Below are 21,780 nucleotides of genomic sequence, written 5' to 3' on the forward strand. Positions count from 1 at the left end.
GGTCAGCTTGCAGCAGAAGTATTTGTTTTGGAAATTCTATTAACAAGATTTATTGGGGCTATATTGTTAGTGCCCCATTCATGCTAGTTTCTGGGCTCTCTAAAATGCTGCCAATGCTCTTGTTCTGGGAAACCATTCCTGTGTACTATGGACTGATGTTTTCAGGATATACAGTTTTCTCCCACAGCAACATTGCCTTTTTCTACAAAATGCTATTATAGTAGAAAAAAAATATTTACTAAAGTATATTTTTTAGAAACCTCATATATTTTTTTCTATTTACATATTTACATGTCTTAAAATACAAGGAAAAACATTCATGTTCTCCACAGTAGTCCTATACATGGGTACAAAGATTTACTGAAACCCCTTGAAACCATGGTGTAAGAATAAGCACATTGTTCCCAAATTATTGATTTTGTTCTGAGAAACAGATAATAAAAATAGTTAAACATACCTTGAAATAATGTGTAAGCTCTTTGAAAAGCTTTAGAAGATGAGAAAATTTAAAATCAGGAGATATATTTTTTCCCCATTAAAATTAAGCCGCAGCCTATCAAAACAAAAAAATTTTCTCTGTGTTAACATTTGAAATTACTATTTCCACAGAGACAGAGCTGCTGAATATGGGTTAAGGTAGGCGAGAATGAGAGAGCATCTTGCCTGTCTTACTGCACTTTGAGGTATATTCTTAGAGCAGAAAGGCTGAATATCTACCAGCCTCACAGAGCTGATTGGTGCCTGGACTGTTGTGGCCATCCACAGGAAACTTACCAAAACCCCACAGAATATTTGTCCACTGGCACCATTTCAACCTACCAGTGCCTCTGACCTTCAGACAGCTTTGTTTTTGTGGAGCATATAGCAAGACTTGAAAGTTTGCTTTACAGAGGAAACCACCTGGGCATTGTGCTAGCTCCAAACCCACACACCGTGAAGGAAGACCTCTGTGAGTTGCCCTTGATTCTTCCTATGCTCTTCTGATTTTAAAAGGTTTCTGCTGAAGAGTTTTATCCAAGGGGATAATTTGTGTTCCACAGTCTGGTTTTGCTCCAGCAGATGCCTACTATGTCTTGAAACCTTGAATTTCATGGGATGAGGGTCCTAGAAATAGCCTGATGCCTTGGGTGGTAGCATAGAGCAAAACCTTGTGCCTGCCTTGTTTAACTGTTTTCTTCTCTAGTAAGAAAATCTATAGAGCCCCTATAAAGCAACTGTACTTTTTTTGCCTAATTCCACTGCATGTTTTTTCTGCATTGTTAATTATGTTTCTGGGTAAAAGTTCTGTATTAGAACTGCATTACAAAGTTACACTTAATAAACTGATGCAAATAGTTTCCTAAATAACTGTCTTTACAGCGAGCTTTGGCAGCTCCTATTAGAGATATATTTTGTTACTGTGAAGCTTCTGGTTGCATTTCTGGCAAGACTGGGAATCGAATTAGTGTGCTATTTAAATAAATTGAGCAACATGCTAATTATTGCCAGAAACAAATTAGTGAAACCAGATTGTATTCATTTAAATCAGATAAATAGGTACTTCTTCCTACAAGTAACTGTTGTTGCTGTAAAGACAGTCTGAAAAAATTTTTGACAATGCCTTTTGACAACTGCTTTTCACTTGCTGGTGAAATGACTGTTTTCATTTCTACCACTGTTCCCTATTGTACCGAATACAATTGGCCTGGTGCTGTAAAGAGCTTCAAAAGGAGATTGAGCAGCATAAAAATTAAGCTTCCCAAGAATTCCCACACCTTAACTGTAATCTCACAACTGATTTTCTGAACCAGGAATATAGTAGTGTCTATGGCAACTTCTAGCTGTTTCATTAAACTTTAATGTGAGAATACAGACGGCCAAACAAGAGAGGATAACCAGTGAAAAGTTTACACGATGCCTCTGCAGTGCCACAGTCTCTGCATGAAGATCTGGCTCCTGGCAGACATTTTTAGCTATTTATAGGTTGAGTTAATTATTTGCAGAACTGAAAACCAAACTCTTCAGTTCTTCCTTCTGTAGTACTTGACAAGGAATCTGGCTATGCTGTCAGCAGGATTTTCAAATCCAGTTTTCAAAGGTGTCTACATGGTTTTAGAAGTTTATATCCCATTTTCAGAAGCAAACCACTTGTTTGTTAACTCACACTTGATTGTGAGAAGATGCCTTTTTTTTCTGCAACAACTCCATGTAGGTTTTGTTTTGGTTGTTTCCTGTTGGATTGGGGTTTGTTTGGGGTTTGTTTGGGGTTTTTTAAGAAAATTTAAATGTCCTGAAGAACTTCATATTTTCTTCTTAGTGAAATAACAATGGCAAAAAAACCTTAAAACACTATCTAGGATGTACTGTCTTGCAAGTTGTTAATAGAACAAACTTGCACTAACTGTACAAATGAAAAGACAGGGACCTTCTTGGTTATAAAATGAAGCATTTTAAAATGCTCAGCATTTTAAAATACTGGGTCACCCCAAGGATACTGCAGGTTCCTCTGATTTTCTCCAGTCTGATGTTTGGACAAACAACTCATGAAATTTCCTGCAGGGGCCTGAAATTTGTTTGCATTGCACATCCCTCTTCTGAAAGTAAAAGCCCCAGGAAATCTGCTGCCTTTTGCGCAACAGAGCTAAACCAAAAGCAAAGCTACACATCTTCACTTTTCCCTGAGTCTCACTTTGAAATTTCATTTAACTAACAATAATTGAAAGGTTTTGATCATTTTTTATTGTTCTTGGCAAATAGTACTTGGCTGGATTTTTAACCGTGCTTCATATGTTGACTAGTCATTTTTTTAGACAGCACATAAAAGCTAATTCTCATTTTCTCATTACCCTTAGTTATGCTTTTTACAGACTCTTGGTGGCTTGGGGCCTTTTATTTTTCTTGCTTCTTTTTAAGTTGCATAGAAGCACCCCTTCTGAGCCTAGTTTATTGGAGACTGGAATATATTTTTTTTGTTATTTTGACTAAGATGGTCTTTTAAGGACAGGGGCATGATTGGCATGTGCCCTGCTTCAGTTTGCTTGGCAAGGGGCCTCTGTACCACAGCGATTTAGCCAAAAGAAACAGCCAATCTCCTTGACTCCTGCACAATGTGCTGCATGTTCCTGTGTTCCTGTGTTTGATGGGCAGAGGAAGAATGGCAGTGCAAAGCACATCATGAAGACCCAGCATTTTTGTTGTCTGCAAAAGATTTTTATGTTTTTTTTAGTCCTCCTTTTCTCCATGGAACATCTACATCTACAATCTGGGCCAAGTTTGCTAGTCTAAATGATTGCAAACCCTTTTCTTAATCAATAACAGACATGGTTGGTAATTTTACTAGTTGTATTTATTCCAAGGATTTTATTTCCAAAGGCCCCCATGCCCACAGTAAAGGCAGCCACCCAAATTCAGTAGGTGTAAAGTGCCAGAAAAGTGGCTTATCACAACACCTGTGATGAGGAACTTCGTATAGTGTTACTTCTGCACTCTGAGTGATTTCCAGCTAAGTTAAGTTACAAGAAATGAGGAAATATTTCTGTGATTCTGCTGAATAGGGTTCTCAGTTGAATCTGCTAATGTATCCAAAGTTTTCTTCCTACTGCATTTTACATCCCCACTACTGACAACTTCAGTCTTTTAATATTCTCAAATCAAACTTTAAAAAAATAAGGGGTCTTTTTTTCATGTGAGTTTTCTCTTTTCTTCCCCCTCTAACTTAGACCTTGTATTTTAAGATCCAATCTACATCAAAATGCCTATAAGTTTTCCAAAAAAGAGATTATTACATAACTATGTAATTATGAAATTCATAACAACTCACTCATTTGCAATACTGTGAGTTATTACAAGTTTACAGTTTAGCTCATGCCATCTTTGAATACTTTGAAATAAGTTTAACAAGTGCAAAGACCCGAAGAAAATGTTGGCCAAACTGCGTCATAAGGCATTTCACATTTGATAGCTAATTTTCAGGCGGCTTTCTTCAGAATATTAAGGACTTTTCAGATGATTGGAGCATAATGTTCAATATTTCAGGCAGGAAAAAATGGCTTTTATTCTTGTAGTATGTGGTAAGAGAAGTCAGCACTCTTTGGTGAACTTTTTAAAAAGAAGCTGTTTAGAGAAAAGTGCTGTTTCTTGCACATCTTCCAAAATTTTAACCATCTCTTAATTTTAAAAAGTAGTTAAGGAACTCTTTTTCTAAGATGTCCATCTGCTTCTACCAATACTGCTTACTGTAATTCACAAGCCATCATTGGCAATGTCCACTATCACAAACCCATTATTGTGATTTCAGAGAAAGAGCAACCTGCTCTAGAAATCTACCAAGAATACCACAAACACAGAGTAAATACAATCTGTACAGAATAACAGCAGGAGAAAATCAACTGTAGAAAAATAAACCAGTTTGGTTCACTACCAATACCATTCAGCAATAGCTAAAACTGGGTCAAAGTATTTTAAACTAAACTGAATGTGCACACTCATGGGTCTATAGAAAGCTTAATAATTTTTATCTGTGAATTTATGGCCAATTTTAAAAGAAAATGTAAAATAGAGTGAGGATAAGAGAAAGCTCAGAAACAGCCGGTTTGCAACATGCAGTTGCAAGTCCATGCCATTTGACAAGTTGCTGCACATTAGAAGAGCAGACAATAAGACTGTTTTTACTCTCACTGCAGTTATTAAGCTAAGAGAAAGTAATGGCAATGGACAGTGATAGAGACAGAGTAAATGGAAAAGTTATAAATTCCATTTTTATGTCTAAATTACGTGACTACTGATATTAGGAAATATCAGGCAGAGAAAAGCAGACAATTGGAAAATTGATTGAGTCATCAGCTTAAAAGTCTTTGCAATGCAAGAGCTGACAATTCTGAAACAGGTTTTAGAATTCTAGATTTCTTCAGCACAATGGTAAAACCAAACTTTTGAAAACTTTGTTTGTCTGACAATGTGTGTGTTTGTGTGTGTGTGTATGTGCATATTTTAATTCCCTCTTTTGTGACCAAGGAGTTTCACAGACCCATAATGTTTAGATTTGTTTTTCAGAGATACTTTTCGAAATTCGTGTTTGGCTTTTAAAATTTAAATTTCACTTCCCAAATTCTCATATAAACACAGATCTGTATGTACAAATTTCATTACTGATTGCACAGATGGTAATGGTAGAACAATGTGTACAATGAATGGAAATTTGTCCATGTATAAATGGAGATATCATTAAGGCCACTTTTAAAAACATGATCCTGCTAAACACTTTCTGACGCTGCTCATAGTAATTGTCACATCTTCAAACAGATTAACACCTGCCAAAACTGAAGCATTTTCTCCTTAGAGTAGAGGATAATTCAAGATAAGCTCTTTTCTAGTTTAGCAAAAATTATTCTGAAGAAAAAAAAAAGACAAAAAAGTACTGAAAATTAATACATCTAGATTTAAGTCCTTAAATAAACAGTATATTTATTCTTTCATCACAGACTCTTTTGAAGATATGCATTTCCCTGACTCAGGAATCATGAGCAAGGAGTAAGTACTGTACCTGAATGTTTGCCAACCTCTCTTTGGTACTCAATACTTAGTTGTATGTGCATCCAATTATTAATGTTCATTTTATTCTTCACTCATGCTAAAAGGCTAAATGGCAGGCTCACAGTCTTTCCACATCTTCTAATCTGTTACTGCCTTCTACTTTTGTCCTTCCTGAAACTGCCATGTCCTACTTTATCTCCTAGATCTCAAATCACCCCTCAAGGATGATTTCTGAAGGGTGACTTTATTTCCACTACACTTGCCTCTATACAAACCGAGTACAAACCTCTAAATACCAAGTACATTAACCTGATCTGACTTTCTAGGAGGGCATTTCAGGTTTTTAAAGAAGGCTGAAGAGCCATCAGCCCCATGCAAATCCTGCCAGTGCTGAGGGGTTCTGTGGGAGGAAATGAAGTCACAAAAAAATCACACATGAGCAACTAAGGATCTTCCAAAACCTGGGAAAAACAGATGTAGCACTCTAGAGTCAGCTTGTAGGAACTACAAGGGCAACAAAGCTGAGGCTTGATTTTGAATGCCAGTTAAAATACGTTGAATGCATGGCCAAACCCAAGGTCATATAGGGATTCAGTAGCACATCCTAGCAAGGAATGCAAGCTTTCCAAATCCCACTCAGATGTCCTTCACTGTGAAACACTGCCTCCTGTGTTTTTTTACAACTGGGGCCTTTGAACACAAAGTTTTTCAAAGCAGTGCCAGAGTCATATATTAGTGGATAGCTCTGAGAATATGTTTTAAATAATCTGGAGCCAATGGATTTTTTCCATGGGTAATAAATGGAATTTAAAATTATTATTGTGTCAAATTATCCCTAAAAATACTTCTCTTGTGTAAGCATTCAAAGTGAACAACTCATGTGGGAGATGGATTCAGTAACTTTTCACTTCATGTGTTTTTCTTCTCTTGCACACTTCTCCAAATTTATGTCTGCTTCTTGAAAAAATATTAAGAGAGAACTGAAAGGCAAAGACTGAAAGGGGCTTCTGTGTTTTCTGTTGAGATATTTTCCCCAAAGGAAACCTGATTGTCTAACAAGGTGACCCATCTTTCTTTTACTATGAGGCATCTTGCCTTTTACCCATAATGAGTACCTGAACTTCTGCTCAGGTTACCTCACACCACTTACACTGCTGTTGCAACATTGTACCATCTATGTAATCCCTTTTTCTTCATTTTAGGGTGGCTTTGCTTCTGTGTAGCATCACAAAATTACTGTCCATTTGCTGCTCTTAGCCATCCCCACCCTCTTCTCTGTAGCAAACATCTAAAGCACATTGACTCATACCAGCTGCCTGGGAGTGTATGTGTTGCATCAGGATTCAACAGCACACACAGAAAGGAAATACTCAGCATTGAAATATATTCCCTTTGCTGCAAACCAATTCAGTTATAAGGAACAGAGCAATTCATATGCTGCCAGGAATGTGTGTTTTATTTCAAAACATGTCTTAGGTAATTGAGAGCAATTACTAAAATTGACAAAGGGAAATAACTCCCCAAATCAGTCTTTTGTTTTAGATCCTTGTGTGTCAGACTTTAAAGCCTTACCTTCTTTCTCCTTTATATTTCTCCCTTTGACTGTCTTTCCACATTGCCTCTTCCCCATAGGTTTTTCCATGTTTCCTTCAGTGCTCCCAAATGATGGGAGCCACCACATAGGGCATTCCTTTAAACACAATTTAATTCCTTTGACAGATCCTCTGATTACTAATATGAAAAAGTATTTTTGACAGTTGGAAAGCTTTGATTTCATGCAATATGTAAGGGAACAAATCATGGAATGGTCGAGGTTGGAAAGTATCTCTGAAGGTTACCTCGTCCAGCCTCCCTGCTCAAGCAGGATCATCTAGAACAGGTTGTCCGGGGTTGTGTCCAGTTGAGTTCTAAATATCCTCATGGATAAAGACTATGAGAAAACTGTGCCAGTGTTTGACCACCCTCAGAGCAAGGAATTTTTTTTCTTGCATTTAAACAGAATTTACTGTATTTGTATGTGTCCATTGCCTCTTGTTCTGTCACTGCACACTACTGAGAAAAGCTTGGCTCTTTACTCCTTCCTGTCAGGTATTTATGAACATTGATAAAATCCCCCTCAAGCCTTCCCTTTTCAAGAGGGAACAGTACCAGGTCTCCCAGGCTCTCTTGGCATGAAAGATACTCTGGCCCCTTACTGGACTCACTCCAGCAAGTCCCTCTCTTTCTTTTGCTGGTTAGCCCCAAGTTCCATACTCAAGATGGGGCTTCACTGGTGCAGAGTCACTATCCTCAGCCTTGCTGGCAATACTGAGGATGCATCTGGCCTTCTTTGCTGCCTCATGCTCAGCTTGGTGTCCACCAGGACCCCTGGATCCTTCTCTGCCAAGCTGGTTTCCAGACTCAGCACAGATTGGTGAATGGAGTTGTTTCTTCCCATATACAGGAGTCTGCATTTCCCTTTCTTGAGTTTGTGAGTTCCCTCTCTGCCCATTTCTCCACCCTGTTGAGGTCCCTCTGAATGACAGTACAACTGACTACTGTATCAACCATTCCTCCAAGTTTTCCACCTCCTGAAATCTGGCTGAGGCTGCACTGTCACATGGGTCACTAACTGAGATATTAAACACTATTGGCCCCAGTATCAACCCCTGCAGTACACCACTAGTGACTGGCCTCCAGCTGGAGTTTGTGCCACTGATCACAACCCTTCAAGCCTGGATATTCAGCCAGTTTTCAATGCTCTTTACTGCCCACATGTCTAACTCACATTCATCTTGTCTATGAGGATGAATCATGCATGTATATGCCCATTCTATTATGACTTTTTCCTATTCTTTTCCCATTCTTCTAACATCACATTAGAAGGGATGTTATCACATCATGTACTTGCTTTAATGTCCCTTACATTCCCAGAGTGGGGCTGGGTGGAGCAATGCACCCTGTGATTGGGGTAGGGAGTGTGCAGTTCAGGGAACAGTAATTTTGCTTCAAGTATTGAATTTTGCTAATTTGTGGTTTTCGTCCAGGGGCACAACTACATTTCACTTTTTTCATGTGTTGGTTTCAGAGAAGAACTCAAATTCAGGGAACATAAAGGAGGCCATGTAATTTCCTGTTTGAAAGTTTGCAGAACCCTCAGGTTTTGCATGTCACAGAGGATACAACAGAAGCCACACTCTGGAAAATGTTATTTTTGGCAGCAGCAAGAGGTCACAGTTCGGGAAGGGGGTGAGGTTAGTGAGATTCCTTCAAGGTATGGCACTCTTTTGTTCAGACTTGGATCCATCAGTAGGGATCCCCTCACATTTCCACAGAGAGCAGGGGACCTGCAGCTTCTGCCTACCGTCCCAATGGGAATTATAAGGATCTGTGAAAACATTTTTTTTTTTCTGTAGAAAAGCTCAGCTTCTACTTCATTTTCTCTTGTGATTATTTTTAGGCACCCCAGACACTAAGAAAATTTCACTGCAGAAACATCCTACAGCTACCATGACCTATAAAGAAACAGCTAACTCAGCTTAAAGTAGTCAGCTTACTATTGAGAGTAACATACCAACAGCAGCTCACTGCTTGATGAAAGCAACCTTGGAGGATTTACCTCCATGAGCAGGAAAGGCTCTCAGTTCAAAACTAGCTCTAGCAGATTCATCTTGACTGAAGTCCCTCTAGTAATCCAATTGAAGACATGGAGGCAGGTTTTATGCATGAAGTCGAATTTGTGTGTGTGTAGGAGCACTGACAGAATAACCTAGTACAAAATTGTGTTCTGGCAGATGATGCCAGGCAGCTCTTTCCAGCAAAAGAAAAGTTTTGTGTACAATACCCAATATCAAGTCATTCTGTCTGAAAAATGGTACCTATGCTGCACTTGCAGATTTTTTTCTTCTTCAGAAGGGAGTGCTCAGGTTTAGCTAAATGAGAAGACTTCACTAATACCCATTTTATGAGCTATCACAAAAACACACTTCATTTTTAAGGAAGTTACACTTTCATGGGGTCCTGGACCTACAAACAAGAAGGGGCAAACACTAATTAGAAAATTAAGAACCATTTCTGAGGTCCTGACAGGTTTATATATACTTTGTTATAGCTTTTATAGGTGTCAAATACATAGACAGCTCTCCATCCAAGCTTATGCTTGTTTTTTAAACTGTGATCTTTGTGGGTCACTTCCATCATAGGATATTCTATGATTCCATGATTGATCAGTGGCAGGACTCACCCAGTGTGGGTCTCTAGTTTTGAATGCTTAATAAAATCCAAAAGAATGGCCATGTGTTAATTTAGACCATGACACCCATTCTGTAAATACAGAAATCCATTAATCAGTGAGTGAAATACTGGCAGCAAAACACATGCCTGTGGACCTGTGTGTAACTTTTGTGGGAAAATCCCATGTGTACAAAGTCACTTAGCATTTATCATATCACAGTTATAGTAAAATAATACAAAATAAGATATGCACATATTTTGTCTCCTATCATAAGAAAAATAAAGCCATTTATTCCCCTAACATGAAAATCTATTCAAATAACAGCTTTAAATCCATGGGCTTAAATTATGTTATAGTCAACATTCTCTTTCATGCTCAAGCAAAAGATATTCCCAAAATCTCTCAAAACCTTGCTGCAGTCAGTCATCTGGTATAAAAAGCAAAGCCATAACCCATTATTCCTGATATTTTTAACTAAGACCACAAATGAGAATAATATCTCATATGGAACGCTCTCTGTCCATCACAAAATAACACCAAAGAGCACAAACAACCTTTGTTGTTCACCCTTCCACATACTCTCACTCTTGGAGTGCAGTGCAGAAATGGGTTTAACAGAGTTTCTGGCACAGGGCACTCATCCTCCTTTCTGTTTTTTAATTTCATTTTCTCACAAAGCTGACCAGAGGGAAGGAACACGCAGCTGCAATTGCTCTCTTCAAGGTCTAATAACAGCCATGCAATATATCACTTTAAAATACATTTTTTTAAATGAACAAGTTGCCCTCGAGGCTGAGGACTGGTGAAATCTCCCATGCTAGATCAAACCACTGCTTTTGGTTTCAGCCACAGGCCCTGCTGTGACTGCTCCTTTGAAGTGCTCACAGGTAGGGGCAGCTCAGCAGAGAACGTCCTGCTGTGCTAAACCAAGGAGCTTGAACCCAGAGATCTTATTTTCTGCTTGTTCTGGAAAAAATCCTGCTGAGCTGCAGGCATAGGTATTCAAATAGGAGGGCTATAGGTACATTAGAAATATTGCAATTGATTAAATGACATTTTGCATGGGAAAGGAGCTCAGATTTAAGCCAGGGTCTTTGAGCCTAAGTGTAACATAGCTATAAACTGAATTTCAACCTGTATTTTAATGCTGGTGGCTTACTTTTGCTATGAGAGTGGGTTTTAACTACATCTGAGACTGAAGATGTGGTGTCACCTGCCTGTAAAATAGATACAGAGATATCTCTCTGCATTGAGAAACAACTCTTCAAGTTCCAACTAAGCTACAGCAAATTTAAGGGCAGCGTTTTAAGACAGTATGTTTCTTTGTCTGCAGAGAGGAGCTTCAGCCCCAGCTGTGAGTACTTCAAAGGCATAGATTCCACAGCTGGTACTAGAGCTCGAATTAAGATGCCAGCTTCAACATATGCTAGATTTTATGATCCAGAGTTTTTCATCATCAGTTTTATTAATGTATACATTTTAATAAATTGGAAGTCATCTATAACACTAATTTGCAATTTTAAATACAGCTACACTCGAAACTATTATTTAGATGAAGGAGACATTTTAGAATTTGTGAATTATTTACATTTTTCACAGGTTTTCCTTTTTAAAGGATCAGACATATACCTCCTGTAGTTTGGTAAGGTGCTGAAAGTAAGAATTGCCTTTATTAGCATGTCGAGGTAGAACTTTCCTATTATCAATCAAGGCCTCTGAAATATTTATACAGTATTCTGAGGAATGACTCCATAACCTAGCCAAGTACAATGTTCAAGCAACAAAAAGGCCAGTGCTACTACTTGGAAAGATGGCATTATTTCCTAGACTTTTTTCTGAAATAACTAAATCACTTCAAGCACACAGCTTGGCATGTGAAGGGAGAGTTTTTGCCACTCTGTAAGTGTGGCAAGGCAGGTAAGAACAAGCTCCTCATCACAGAGATGCTGTATCCAGGGGAAGCTTGGCTCACCCTGGGGTAAAGCACAGATTTCATAATACTGTTTAAAAAAAATCCCACTGATATACATGTAAATAGTATTTCCTAGATTAATCCACAGACCCCCCCCATCTTATCCCTGATCCACAGATAATGTGGTTCTGCCATTCTCCATCTCCTGAGTTTGGAATCTAAAGATAGGATTTAGAGGTGGGCAAGGGACACAATAGGAAAACCCCTTCTGGTCCATTGTCTACAAGGTGTATTGAGCCAACAGGACTGGAAAAGTATCTTAAGAACAGGCTTTTTGGGGGCTATCAATTCCATTTTTAGTCATGGGGTTTATTTCATCTGAAATGAAGCCTACTTTGAAGAGCTTGCCCTTTTAATGAAAAATCTAAGTCAATAATTTACAGCCTTGCTGTCAAAAAGGTCTCTTTAAAAAATCCTTAAGATTTTCTCAGTGAAATAGCTTTTTTCTCATTGACTGAATTATTTGATAAACAAGGCATTCTAGTGTATTTGGCTTTGTTTATATGTTTCCTCTCCTTCAAAATGAAATGAAAAAAGACAAAAATGTAGAGAATGAGATGAAATCAGGAGTAAAAGCTAAATTAAACTGGAGACAGCTCGAAGCTTCCTGAGATTCCTTTTCTGCATACTCATTACACCTCCCATTTCCTCCCTCCCTTCTCTAGGCAAGAAGCAACATTGCATTTTATTAGCCCACGATGAGAAGCAATACAATGTTTGCTATCTGGCCAGGCTGGAATTACTGTCAATTCAGCTGCTCTGTGCAAGAGACATTAAAGAGTATATCTTGTTCCATACTGGGGTTTACATTTTGTCTGCAGCTATGAAGCTTTTTCAGTCTTTTTAACAAGGACAGTACAATGTCTTTGGAGGGATTATATCGTTGCCCTTTTCTTACTGCAACTTAAAGTATAATAGAGAACCATGGAGTAACTATAATGCTGTAATTAACTGGAGTGGCTCTGCTGATGTTATTAACCATGAGCATATAATTCAAGTGGCTTCTAAATAGCCATAAAGCCCCAGGAGTGACATACAGCTCCATATTCACTTCATAACCATCTGTTATTATCAAAATATGTTGGATTTTCCAGTTTATGGTGAAAGTTTTAAAGTAAAGCCTGTGGGAAACACAAAAGGTGGAAAGGCTCTTAGATGTGAGAAAAAAGCACAGGGGGAGTAGGCAAAAATTATAACACATTTGTACTAAATATTAGTTTTATTTTACTGTATCAGGTCCAAGACATGCTTGTAATTCTTATTGTCCTTTTTTCTCCCCAATGCAATATTCTTTTTCATTCTAATTCTTCATTCTGAGCAATTTATGTACATCTGACATATTTGTAGCCTCCATTAGGGAGAAGTGGAAAACATACAGTTCAAAGCCATTATGACTTTCCCTGCCCTGTGGTGCAGAGCTCAGCTTGTGTGAGTTGTCATAGCTTTATTAAGGTCAACGTTCCAGCAACTAGTAGAGCATCTGATGCTCCTGTGGTTTTGATCTGAACACACTCACAATTTCCTTCCCATCTGCTTTCCTTTACATGCTAAACATTTCTATTTCAAAAAATGTGTTCTTAGAATTGCACCTTTTAATTCACACACAAGCACTTAAAAGTTTTTAAGGTGCATATGCCATCTCTGGCTTCTGGGAGCACAAGACAAGAACCATGGCTGGCAAAGCAGAGTTTTAGCAGGCATCAATCCTTAAGTTTTTGGCAAAGAATTTGAATTTCCTGATTTTTTTTTTTCTGCTTCTGTTATTATTATATGCAATATCATTCAAATTCTATTTTTAAAAATCAAATTTTCAGGACAAATTATTAAAAACATTAAATGGGTCACAAGGAGCTAATAACTCAAAGGAATCCAATAAGCTGGGCAAGGTGAACTTTACCCCTTCCCTTTATCAGTAGTCTGGCCAAATGTCTCAAGTACAGCCAAGCATCCATGAATCTCTGCCAGGCCACTGTAGCTGTGTGGAAAGAACTGGAGGCTGAGTTGAAAACAGTCAAGAGATGGGTGAATCCAGTTGTTGATGTGTGGGGTGGGGATGGGGTTATGGAGTACTGTTTAAATTTGGGACACAGTCAGATCTGGGACTGGAGTTTGAAACTAAAGTAACCAGAGCTTGTTTATTACAAGGCTCTGAAAGGCATTTGAGGTTGCGTGAATGCTGCTGCTGCTATGGACAAAGAACCTCTGTTGGTTTGAGGCTGTATTATAATTAGTACTAGAATAAGAGTTAGTGTAAAGCTGTCAGAGAGTAAGCAGTGAGAAGGCGGTTGTGTTGATGAATGACAGTGAGACCCATAGGGACAGCAAATGCACATTACCAAAGGTGACTTTATATATGTTTATGGTTTGTTGAGACACAGTAGTATCTGGAGCAGAGGTGAGGGAATTAAATGAGCATGAAGTGAATTTAATATGATGGTGGATTTGATCGGACTGGTAGAGCTCAGATAAAAACTCTCCCAAGAGATGCAGAGCCAGGACTCAAGGGAATTGATAGGACTGTCAGAGCAAGGGCTTTGCCAGGCACTGATAGCAAGATTCAGCACAGGATTCAGATCAGACAAACTCATGGCAGTGAGGCAGGGGCAAGGCTAACCTGGGAAGTCAGTTTGCTGGTCAGGGTTCTGGCCTTACCTAATGGGGGTAGTGAGGGTCGGACATAGCACTGTGATTGCTGGGCAGGATCAAAATCATGCTGGAAGTCCTTTGTGGACTGGGGTATCGATCAACAGGGTCCATGGACAGATGTGGACATGGCTGTGGCTGATCTGGAGTCTGGAACTTCTGTGAATTCATTGGGTAGGGTCTGACAGCCCTGTTGGACTGAAAAGGGGATCCTGGGCCAGGGCATTGGGCTGGGCCAGAGGCCCCAGGGGTGGGTGGTCAGAGCCTTTCAGGACTATTAGTGCTCTCAGGGTCCTGGCAGTAGATGATGAGCCACTGACCTATCTTTAATGTTCAGAATTGGGGTTGAGGCTAAAGGCATAGATTTATGAGATAGCTTTAAACGGCATCAGATGTACCCCACAGAATTAGGATGTGGGCTAACAACAGCAGTATGGTGGTTTGGTCTATGAAACGTTTCACTCAAGTACAGTTAAGGCTAAGTTCTACTCAGTGAATAAATAAATACAGTAGAAGGCACAGTTTATTTCTGGATCAGAATAGGCTAGGATAAGAGCTGTGAATAAGAGCTTTGCTGCCTGGTGGGTTAAAGCACAGCAATGGCTAAAAAAAATGAAGATGGCTTTCTTGAGTTTTTTACTTCTGGGCATGAACAGAAATATGTTGCAGATCAACCTAAAGCAAGGACAAAGGGCTTCCTTCAGAAAAATAGACGGGGTTTTGTGCATGTGTCAGTGGTCAATTCAGCATGGGCAAATACTGAAAATGGATCCCACTTCCAAAGAGGTTTTGATTGTAATTAACATTATCGATTGTTAGATATTACTAATATTATGTTTGAAGCTGAGACCAAAGTATTGGCTTTAGCAGTTCCAGTGATCTGTTGAACTAGATGGAAAATTTTCCAGTCTTTCACAGGACTTTTCTGAAGTCACCCCACTGGGCACGCCATCATAGTGAAGCTGGCTGAGTACAGCACCACTGATCCTGGCCTTGAAAGTAAATCAGCTGGTAGCATTTTGAACACCCTCAGGGACAACAGAGCCTGCACTGATACTGTGCCAATGGGTTTGCTGAAAGTATGAGGGCACTATATAGAGAGTGAAGAACCTCTGAGTCTGATGTCACTACAGCAAAAAAAAAATCACATTATGCAAAACATTCTATTTTAAAAAGCATGGTTTTAAACAAATACATTAATGCTCTCTTCAGTAGGAAAGGATGAAGTAACTCCCTAGACTCATCTAGCCTTCCTCCGGTGGTATCTTGAAAATACATTTTGTTGGGTTTTTTTACTGTAATAGATATTATAGAAACCTTAAAGACAACTGTATTACTGGACCGTGTTACAGGATTAATGGTGCAAAAATGTACTACAATGAACCAGGTCTCAGATTGTGAATTCATGTTTGTAAATTAAAATAATTTTCCCTTCTTCCAGTACATGCTCTCATTTGACAGCCTTTAAGTTTCTAAAGTGCTCCTCCCCTCTTGGTAGCATCCTGATGATGGTACCGGTGATATTGCAGAGAAAAGTACAAGACTTTTGCAGCCCTCCTTCTCCAACATGAAATTTCTGATCTGTCAAAAGAGAGTACCTCTGTGGCTATCACTGACATCTTGGCAGCAAGAAATTTTTAAAAAGACTTATTGACTCACATGAATACCAATGGAAAATCAAAATATTTTATTAACAGAAAGTATTTCCTTTGTAAAAGTGCATACACATACTGAACAAGGTATGGAATTCCTGGAGGAGGTTTGTCGTAATAGCCAAGGCAGAAGGAGATAAATGATGCCTTCCTTTTGACCTCTCCTGAACCTCTTTCTCTAGGTTCTGTCCCGTATTGTAATGGGAGAAAGAATACCAACAATGGTAATTTTGGACATATAAGTTATATTGAATGAAACTTTCATTTGGTGTAAATGGAGTAAGTTTGACTTAAAAACCCAGCATAACTCTTTTCAGCTTTCACCAAAGACACTGCTGAAGTATCTTTTTTCCTAAGTGGAGCCTACCAGTTCTCATTTGACTGACTTTCCCAGCGTGAGTTTCTATTTGCAGATATTTTGCACACACTTTCTTGACATTTAACCTTGCATTGTTTAATTTGGGACTGGAGGTCAGAGTTGGGTTTTGCTAGGCATATAATCTGAACAGTGGACACTAGGGATGGCATTATTTTAAGTGTCTTCTGTTTGTGTTGTCAAACTTTAGTTCATTTTGCTGAATCCCTAATTTGTTTGGAATGTACATCTACACATTAACATGTCCATACTAAAGTATTCTGCAGTATGCTAGAATAAGGGCATGCAGTAATGGTACCACTACTGAAAACGGCAAGTTGGACAAGCAGTTTGCTTACATTCCTGTTTTTTGACAAACTTCTATTGCAAAGAACAGCATTATAGGAATCTGATCAAACCCTTTGAAAGTTGGTGAGAATTTTCCCATAAACTTATTTGGTATTCATTACATTATGAATGAAATTGATGATGGAATGATGTAATATTAATTTTCTGCCATGAACTGCAGAAGTAGTAGAGGTGAAGGAGATTTTTTGAGAAGGTTGTGACATTAATTTAGTACTGTTGGTTTTTACCAAGTAGCCTGATCACTGTGCTCTCCCCAGATACAAAAGCAGTATGTTTGGCCTCTGCTCCTCTAAGCAGTATCTGATAGCAACTAAAGATGCAAGAAACAAATACAAGAATAAAAAATAAATTATTACAGTTAACTGGAAGAAATTAACTAGCCCAGTGTGGAGTCAAGTCCCATTCCCAGTCTAATTTCAAGATTGCTTCAAGCACACAGGATGGAAAACTGGAGGACTGTTCAAGTTTTATCATGTTCAAATCCCCAGGCATCACAGACAAACTTCACCTAACAAATTTGTGTTGATCCTTTATGAAAATCCCATTATTTACAAAATAGTTTGTTTGGGGTTCCTGGACTCTGTTTCTGTTGAATGGCCCTCAAGGACAGCAAAATTGAGACAAAGATTAAACACCAGGCTGCAGTTGAAAGTTGACAGATGATTTAAGAAACCTTTCCTAAAAGTAACATCGTGCTGCTTGTGAAACGTCTGGTTTTCATCTTTGCCAGCTACCAAAAAGTCAGGCACTTATTCACAAAGGCTTCAGAAACAACAAGGTCTATTCTCCTCCAGTCCCTCTTCTTTAGTAAGCTTTTCACACAGACACCCAGCCTTTCCCCTAAGAGCACGTCTGCTGCTGTCAGGCGGCGTGAACTGAAATCCCACGGAGCCACGAGACCAGACAGCTGGCAGTGCTGAGCAGGCATGCAGCCGTGACTTCTGCAGAATTTATACCTCCAGAGTGGGGCACAACTGTAGAAGAGTGGTCAAAAGCTAGAAGAGGGTTAGTCTGGGATTAGTCAGAACAGACATCTGATAATTGCAGTGTAGGACAGGGCAACATGAGCTTTTACGCCAAGATGGATAATTGAGAGAAGAAGGGAGAATTCTTCTGAAGTGGAGGACTTTTGGTGATTCTTTTAGATTTTCAGCGGCACTTAGATACAGCCAGGGAAAAACTACTCTTTTCAAACATGAATGCTGACACTGAGTCAACAGCAGGTTAATTCAACCATGTAATTTACATTTTAAGACCCAAATCTGAGTGATGTGAATGCTTAAATAAGCAAACATAACCTATTCAGCAAAGCCTCTTCACTTTCTCCCAAATGAAGCACTTCTTACATTTGATTTTTCAGTGTGAGTTCTACAGATGGCTAAATCAAGACATCAAAATATTTTGAAATTTACGTGTAATTAATAAATACAGTTTTCTAGTCAGAAATCCCCAGAAATAAACCAGAAACCACTGGTTTACTATTTGTTGTTCTCCCTGAAGAACTTTGTGTTTAGGAAATGCCAGTGGCTGTTTTCCTAAAAAGAAAAAAAAAAAAAACAATGAGGTAATTAAAAAAATGAAAAAATAATAAAATTAATTATTTTTGTTTGTGTTTTGCTGATGATTCAAAAACTCCATCCATATGCTTATAAATGAAAGAAGCAGCTACGAAGGTGCTTGCTTGCTTTCATTTTTACTTGGAAGAATTACCTCTATACTTACCTCTAATACAGCATGGAAACCACTCCTGTGAGAACACTTGGAGCAATCATTTTCATCCTCCTATAAACTGGATTTCATTGGCAACCTGTAAATACAGTGTGACACTAAGGATGTAGATATAGGTTTAGAGGACAGTAGCTATGAACTGAGTGCTTTAGTGTACCCTGCTCTTTTCACCAGATACATATTTCTCTCCAACCTTGGGCAGGGTAATTTTATTCTCCCTGGATACTGAAAGCCATATTTTAGGCTATATTCTATGTTTGAGAGGGAGGGATCAAGGACATTATTACATTTATATACAGATTAGTCCAGCTTGACTCAGATAGAGTGAAATTAAATTAAAAGCTGCTTACCTGCCAGCTCCTTCCTGTCAGCAGGCAGCAAGGAAGAATAGAAATGGCATTTTCTTCAAGTTCTACCTTGTTACTTACCTGTCATATGCAGTAGGTAGGCTCAGGTTGCTTTATGATTTGCTGTTGTAGAGAAGTGGCAAACCATTGTCATAATGGGAATAAGGAGGGAATTTTGATCCAGGCACTTAAACTCTAAGTCAAATGTTTGCTGAAAGAGTAGGTTTGCCTAGGGCTGTGGGGCAGACTGCCAGAGTCTGGCCTCTGGTATGTGCTAGAAAGAGCTATACACCTAATGACAACACCTCGAGCAGTGCTGAGTCTCACAGCACCCCTGAGGCTCTCTGGCGAGGAGCTGTAGCCAGCACTGCACCTGCTGAGACACAACATCATCTGCCTGACTTCTTGTTTGCTCCCAGGATGCTGCTCATCCCTGGAAAAGGGAGATAATAAACCTTCAGCTCTTCTGACCACTGAGGCTGGGATTCCTAGGTATTCCCTAGGTGAGAGGAAATAGCGGAAAACTAGAAGGCTTTGGCTTCATTTTTCACATGAAGCAGTCCCCAAAATGTCTGGCAGGTAGCAACTCAAAGATTCAAGGACTAGTGAGAGATTTAAGAAGTTAAAAATTTTTCCCTCTGCCTTCCCCAGGTGAATAGGGATTTGCACCCTTCATTACAAGATGCAGGGACAAAGATAAGCAATATATTCTGATGTATGAACTTAAAAACCAGTAAAAATAACTTGGTAGACACCAACACAGAAAGTCTGAAAACTGTACTGCTTATGAAAGGGACAAAAGAGAAAGTAATTTAAAATATATATATGAGCATTCGGAAAGACACGCACTGTAGGTAGAATTATCTTTACATGGCATGCTTTCAAATTCTGTGTGTTTTCTGAGACTGCTTTTGTTACAAGGATCCTAATGAAAAAGTAAAACACATTTGTTGCCCATTCATGCCTTTGCTCCTCATTCCAGAAGAAACCCTCTAGATGTGAAATATCTCACGGGTTTGCACAGAAGCTAGAGAATGTAAAAATGAGTGTAGCTGCAATGATGCAACCCTAAACCTCTACAAAGTGTTAATATCGTCCCAGGAACAGATTCAGATGAGGCATTGTAATACAATGACTTCAATTTCTATGATCACAAAGCACCAGTGCTTCAGAAGCATCTTTTTTTACTGTTATTTTGTGACTATAAAGCACTTCACCTGCACAAATTCCCTCAGTCATGTCCACTCAGTTTAGTACTTACCTGCTTGGACTGGAAAATGTGAAAATCCTGTCCACATGATAGATTTGGTTCTTTTGTAGTCTTACTCATCTTCTCATTGAATACATGATTTTCAGTGAGTTTAGCAAAACTTACTGAAAGACAATTTTTATTCATTCTTAATAAGCATTTCTATTTCAGTCCACTGCTTGCCTAATCTCTCTGCTCTATACTGTGCCATGGCAGAGCTGTTATTTTAGATAAGAAAGTGCTTGGCATAAGCAAGCACTGTAATATGAACAGTAATTACAGGTACCCAGGCCTCCCAGCAGCATTCATCCAAGTGCCAAATGTCTGTGGTTACCTTCCAGGTACCCACAGCCCCTGTCTCTCCTGACAGCATCACTTCAGCCAGACAGTCACTGCCTAACAATTTATCAGTAGTCCAAACTACAGGAACCTGACTAATTGGGGTTTTCCTGCAGTCCAGGAGTTGAACTGGATCATTCTTGTTAGTTCCTTCCAATATGATGTGGATTCTATAAAAGCAGGTTGGTCTCAAATGTATGGACTTGAGGTGAGAGATGCTTAAACAAGTACATATTATGAATGAAGCTGTGGTACTGCCTTGTGCAATGTACATACCAGTAAGGAAACATACAGGAAGGGTAATACAAGGAGGGGGAAGGATCACTGTGCATGCCACTTTATTCAGAGGCAAAATTGTCATGACACACCTCCCCAAGAAATCTTTGCCATGTGGTTCAGATTATATTGCAACATTTGGCTTGAAATGACCCATACTACTCTGTTGCTGTGTGAATATGTTTTATCTGATTGAGTACAAAAGTTGTGGGAAGAAAACCATGCCAAACACTGAATCTTTTCCAGGCATTTCTTTGCAAGGCGTGGTGTCATGCACAACAACAAAGACCAAACCTCAGTTTCGGAACAGCAATGGCTTAAAAGGAGAAGTCTCTTGTCAGTATTTGCAATTAAGACTGAGTTAAATATTTTCTCCTCTTGAAAGATTGCAAGCTTTTGACTTGAAACATGCCTTAGTAGAGTGTCAACCTTTGCTTCAACCACAATGGCCTACCATTTGTTCTCTTTTTCTCTCATTCCATGCAAAGTCACCTGGCTAGGGTTCATTACAGCTATTCCACATGAGATGATACTGTAATACAAATAAAAGTGTATTTTGTGTATCCTAAGTGTCAGCCTGAATACCTGTACTAACCAGTACTAGAGAAGTGGCATTCATAAAACATTCACCAGGGACTTGATTCCCTGATAAACTAGTTTCAATATCTTCTATGATTTTGTATGTGGAACTAGAGTACTGCATCCAGTTCTGGAGTCCCCAGCACAGGAAGGACATTGACCTGCTAGAGTGAGTCCGGATGAGGCAACCAAGATGATCAAAGGGCTGGAGTACTTCTCCCATGAGGAAAGGCTGAGAGGATTGGTATTGTTCAGCCTGGAGAAGAGAAGGCTTTGGGGTGGCCTAATTGCAGCCTTCCAGTATCCATGGGAGCCTACAAGAAAGACAGAAAGAGACTTTTTACAAGAGCATGTAGGAACAGGATGAGGAGAAATGGCTTCAAACTGAAAGAGACCAGGTTTAGATTAGATATTAGGAATAAATTTTTTAGTGTCAGTGTAGTGAGGCACTGAAATACACTGAGTATTTGTGGAAGTGTTCAGGGTCAGGCTGGATGGGGCCATGGGCATCCTGTTCTAGAGGAAGGTGTCCCTGCCCACGGCAGGT

The 21,780-nt window shown here is 39.1% G+C and overlaps 1 protein-coding gene across 7 annotated transcripts in view; it reads left to right on the forward strand.

Moving 5' to 3' along the window:
- The first annotated feature begins 873 nt into the window (after positions 1 to 873).
- The window catches only part of CLNK (cytokine dependent hematopoietic cell linker), a 56,794-nt gene continuing 35,887 nt past the window's right edge, over positions 874 to 21,780 (forward strand). For 6 of the 7 annotated variants that reach the window (XM_069014441.1, XM_069014442.1, XM_069014437.1 and 3 more), the window contains exons 1-2: positions 874 to 949; positions 5,460 to 5,508. In XM_069014441.1, coding sequence (XP_068870542.1) covers positions 5,474 to 5,508 — 35 coding nt within the window. In that variant the 5' untranslated portion in view covers positions 874 to 949; positions 5,460 to 5,473. Of the gene's footprint in view, positions 950 to 5,459; positions 5,509 to 21,780 lie in introns of those variants that run through there. The other variant, XM_069014445.1, reaches the window with a different exon arrangement.

The sequence above is a fragment of the Aphelocoma coerulescens genome, chromosome 4, assembly GCF_041296385.1.
Source record: "Aphelocoma coerulescens isolate FSJ_1873_10779 chromosome 4, UR_Acoe_1.0, whole genome shotgun sequence".
Taxonomy (NCBI): Eukaryota; Metazoa; Chordata; class Aves; order Passeriformes; family Corvidae; genus Aphelocoma; species Aphelocoma coerulescens.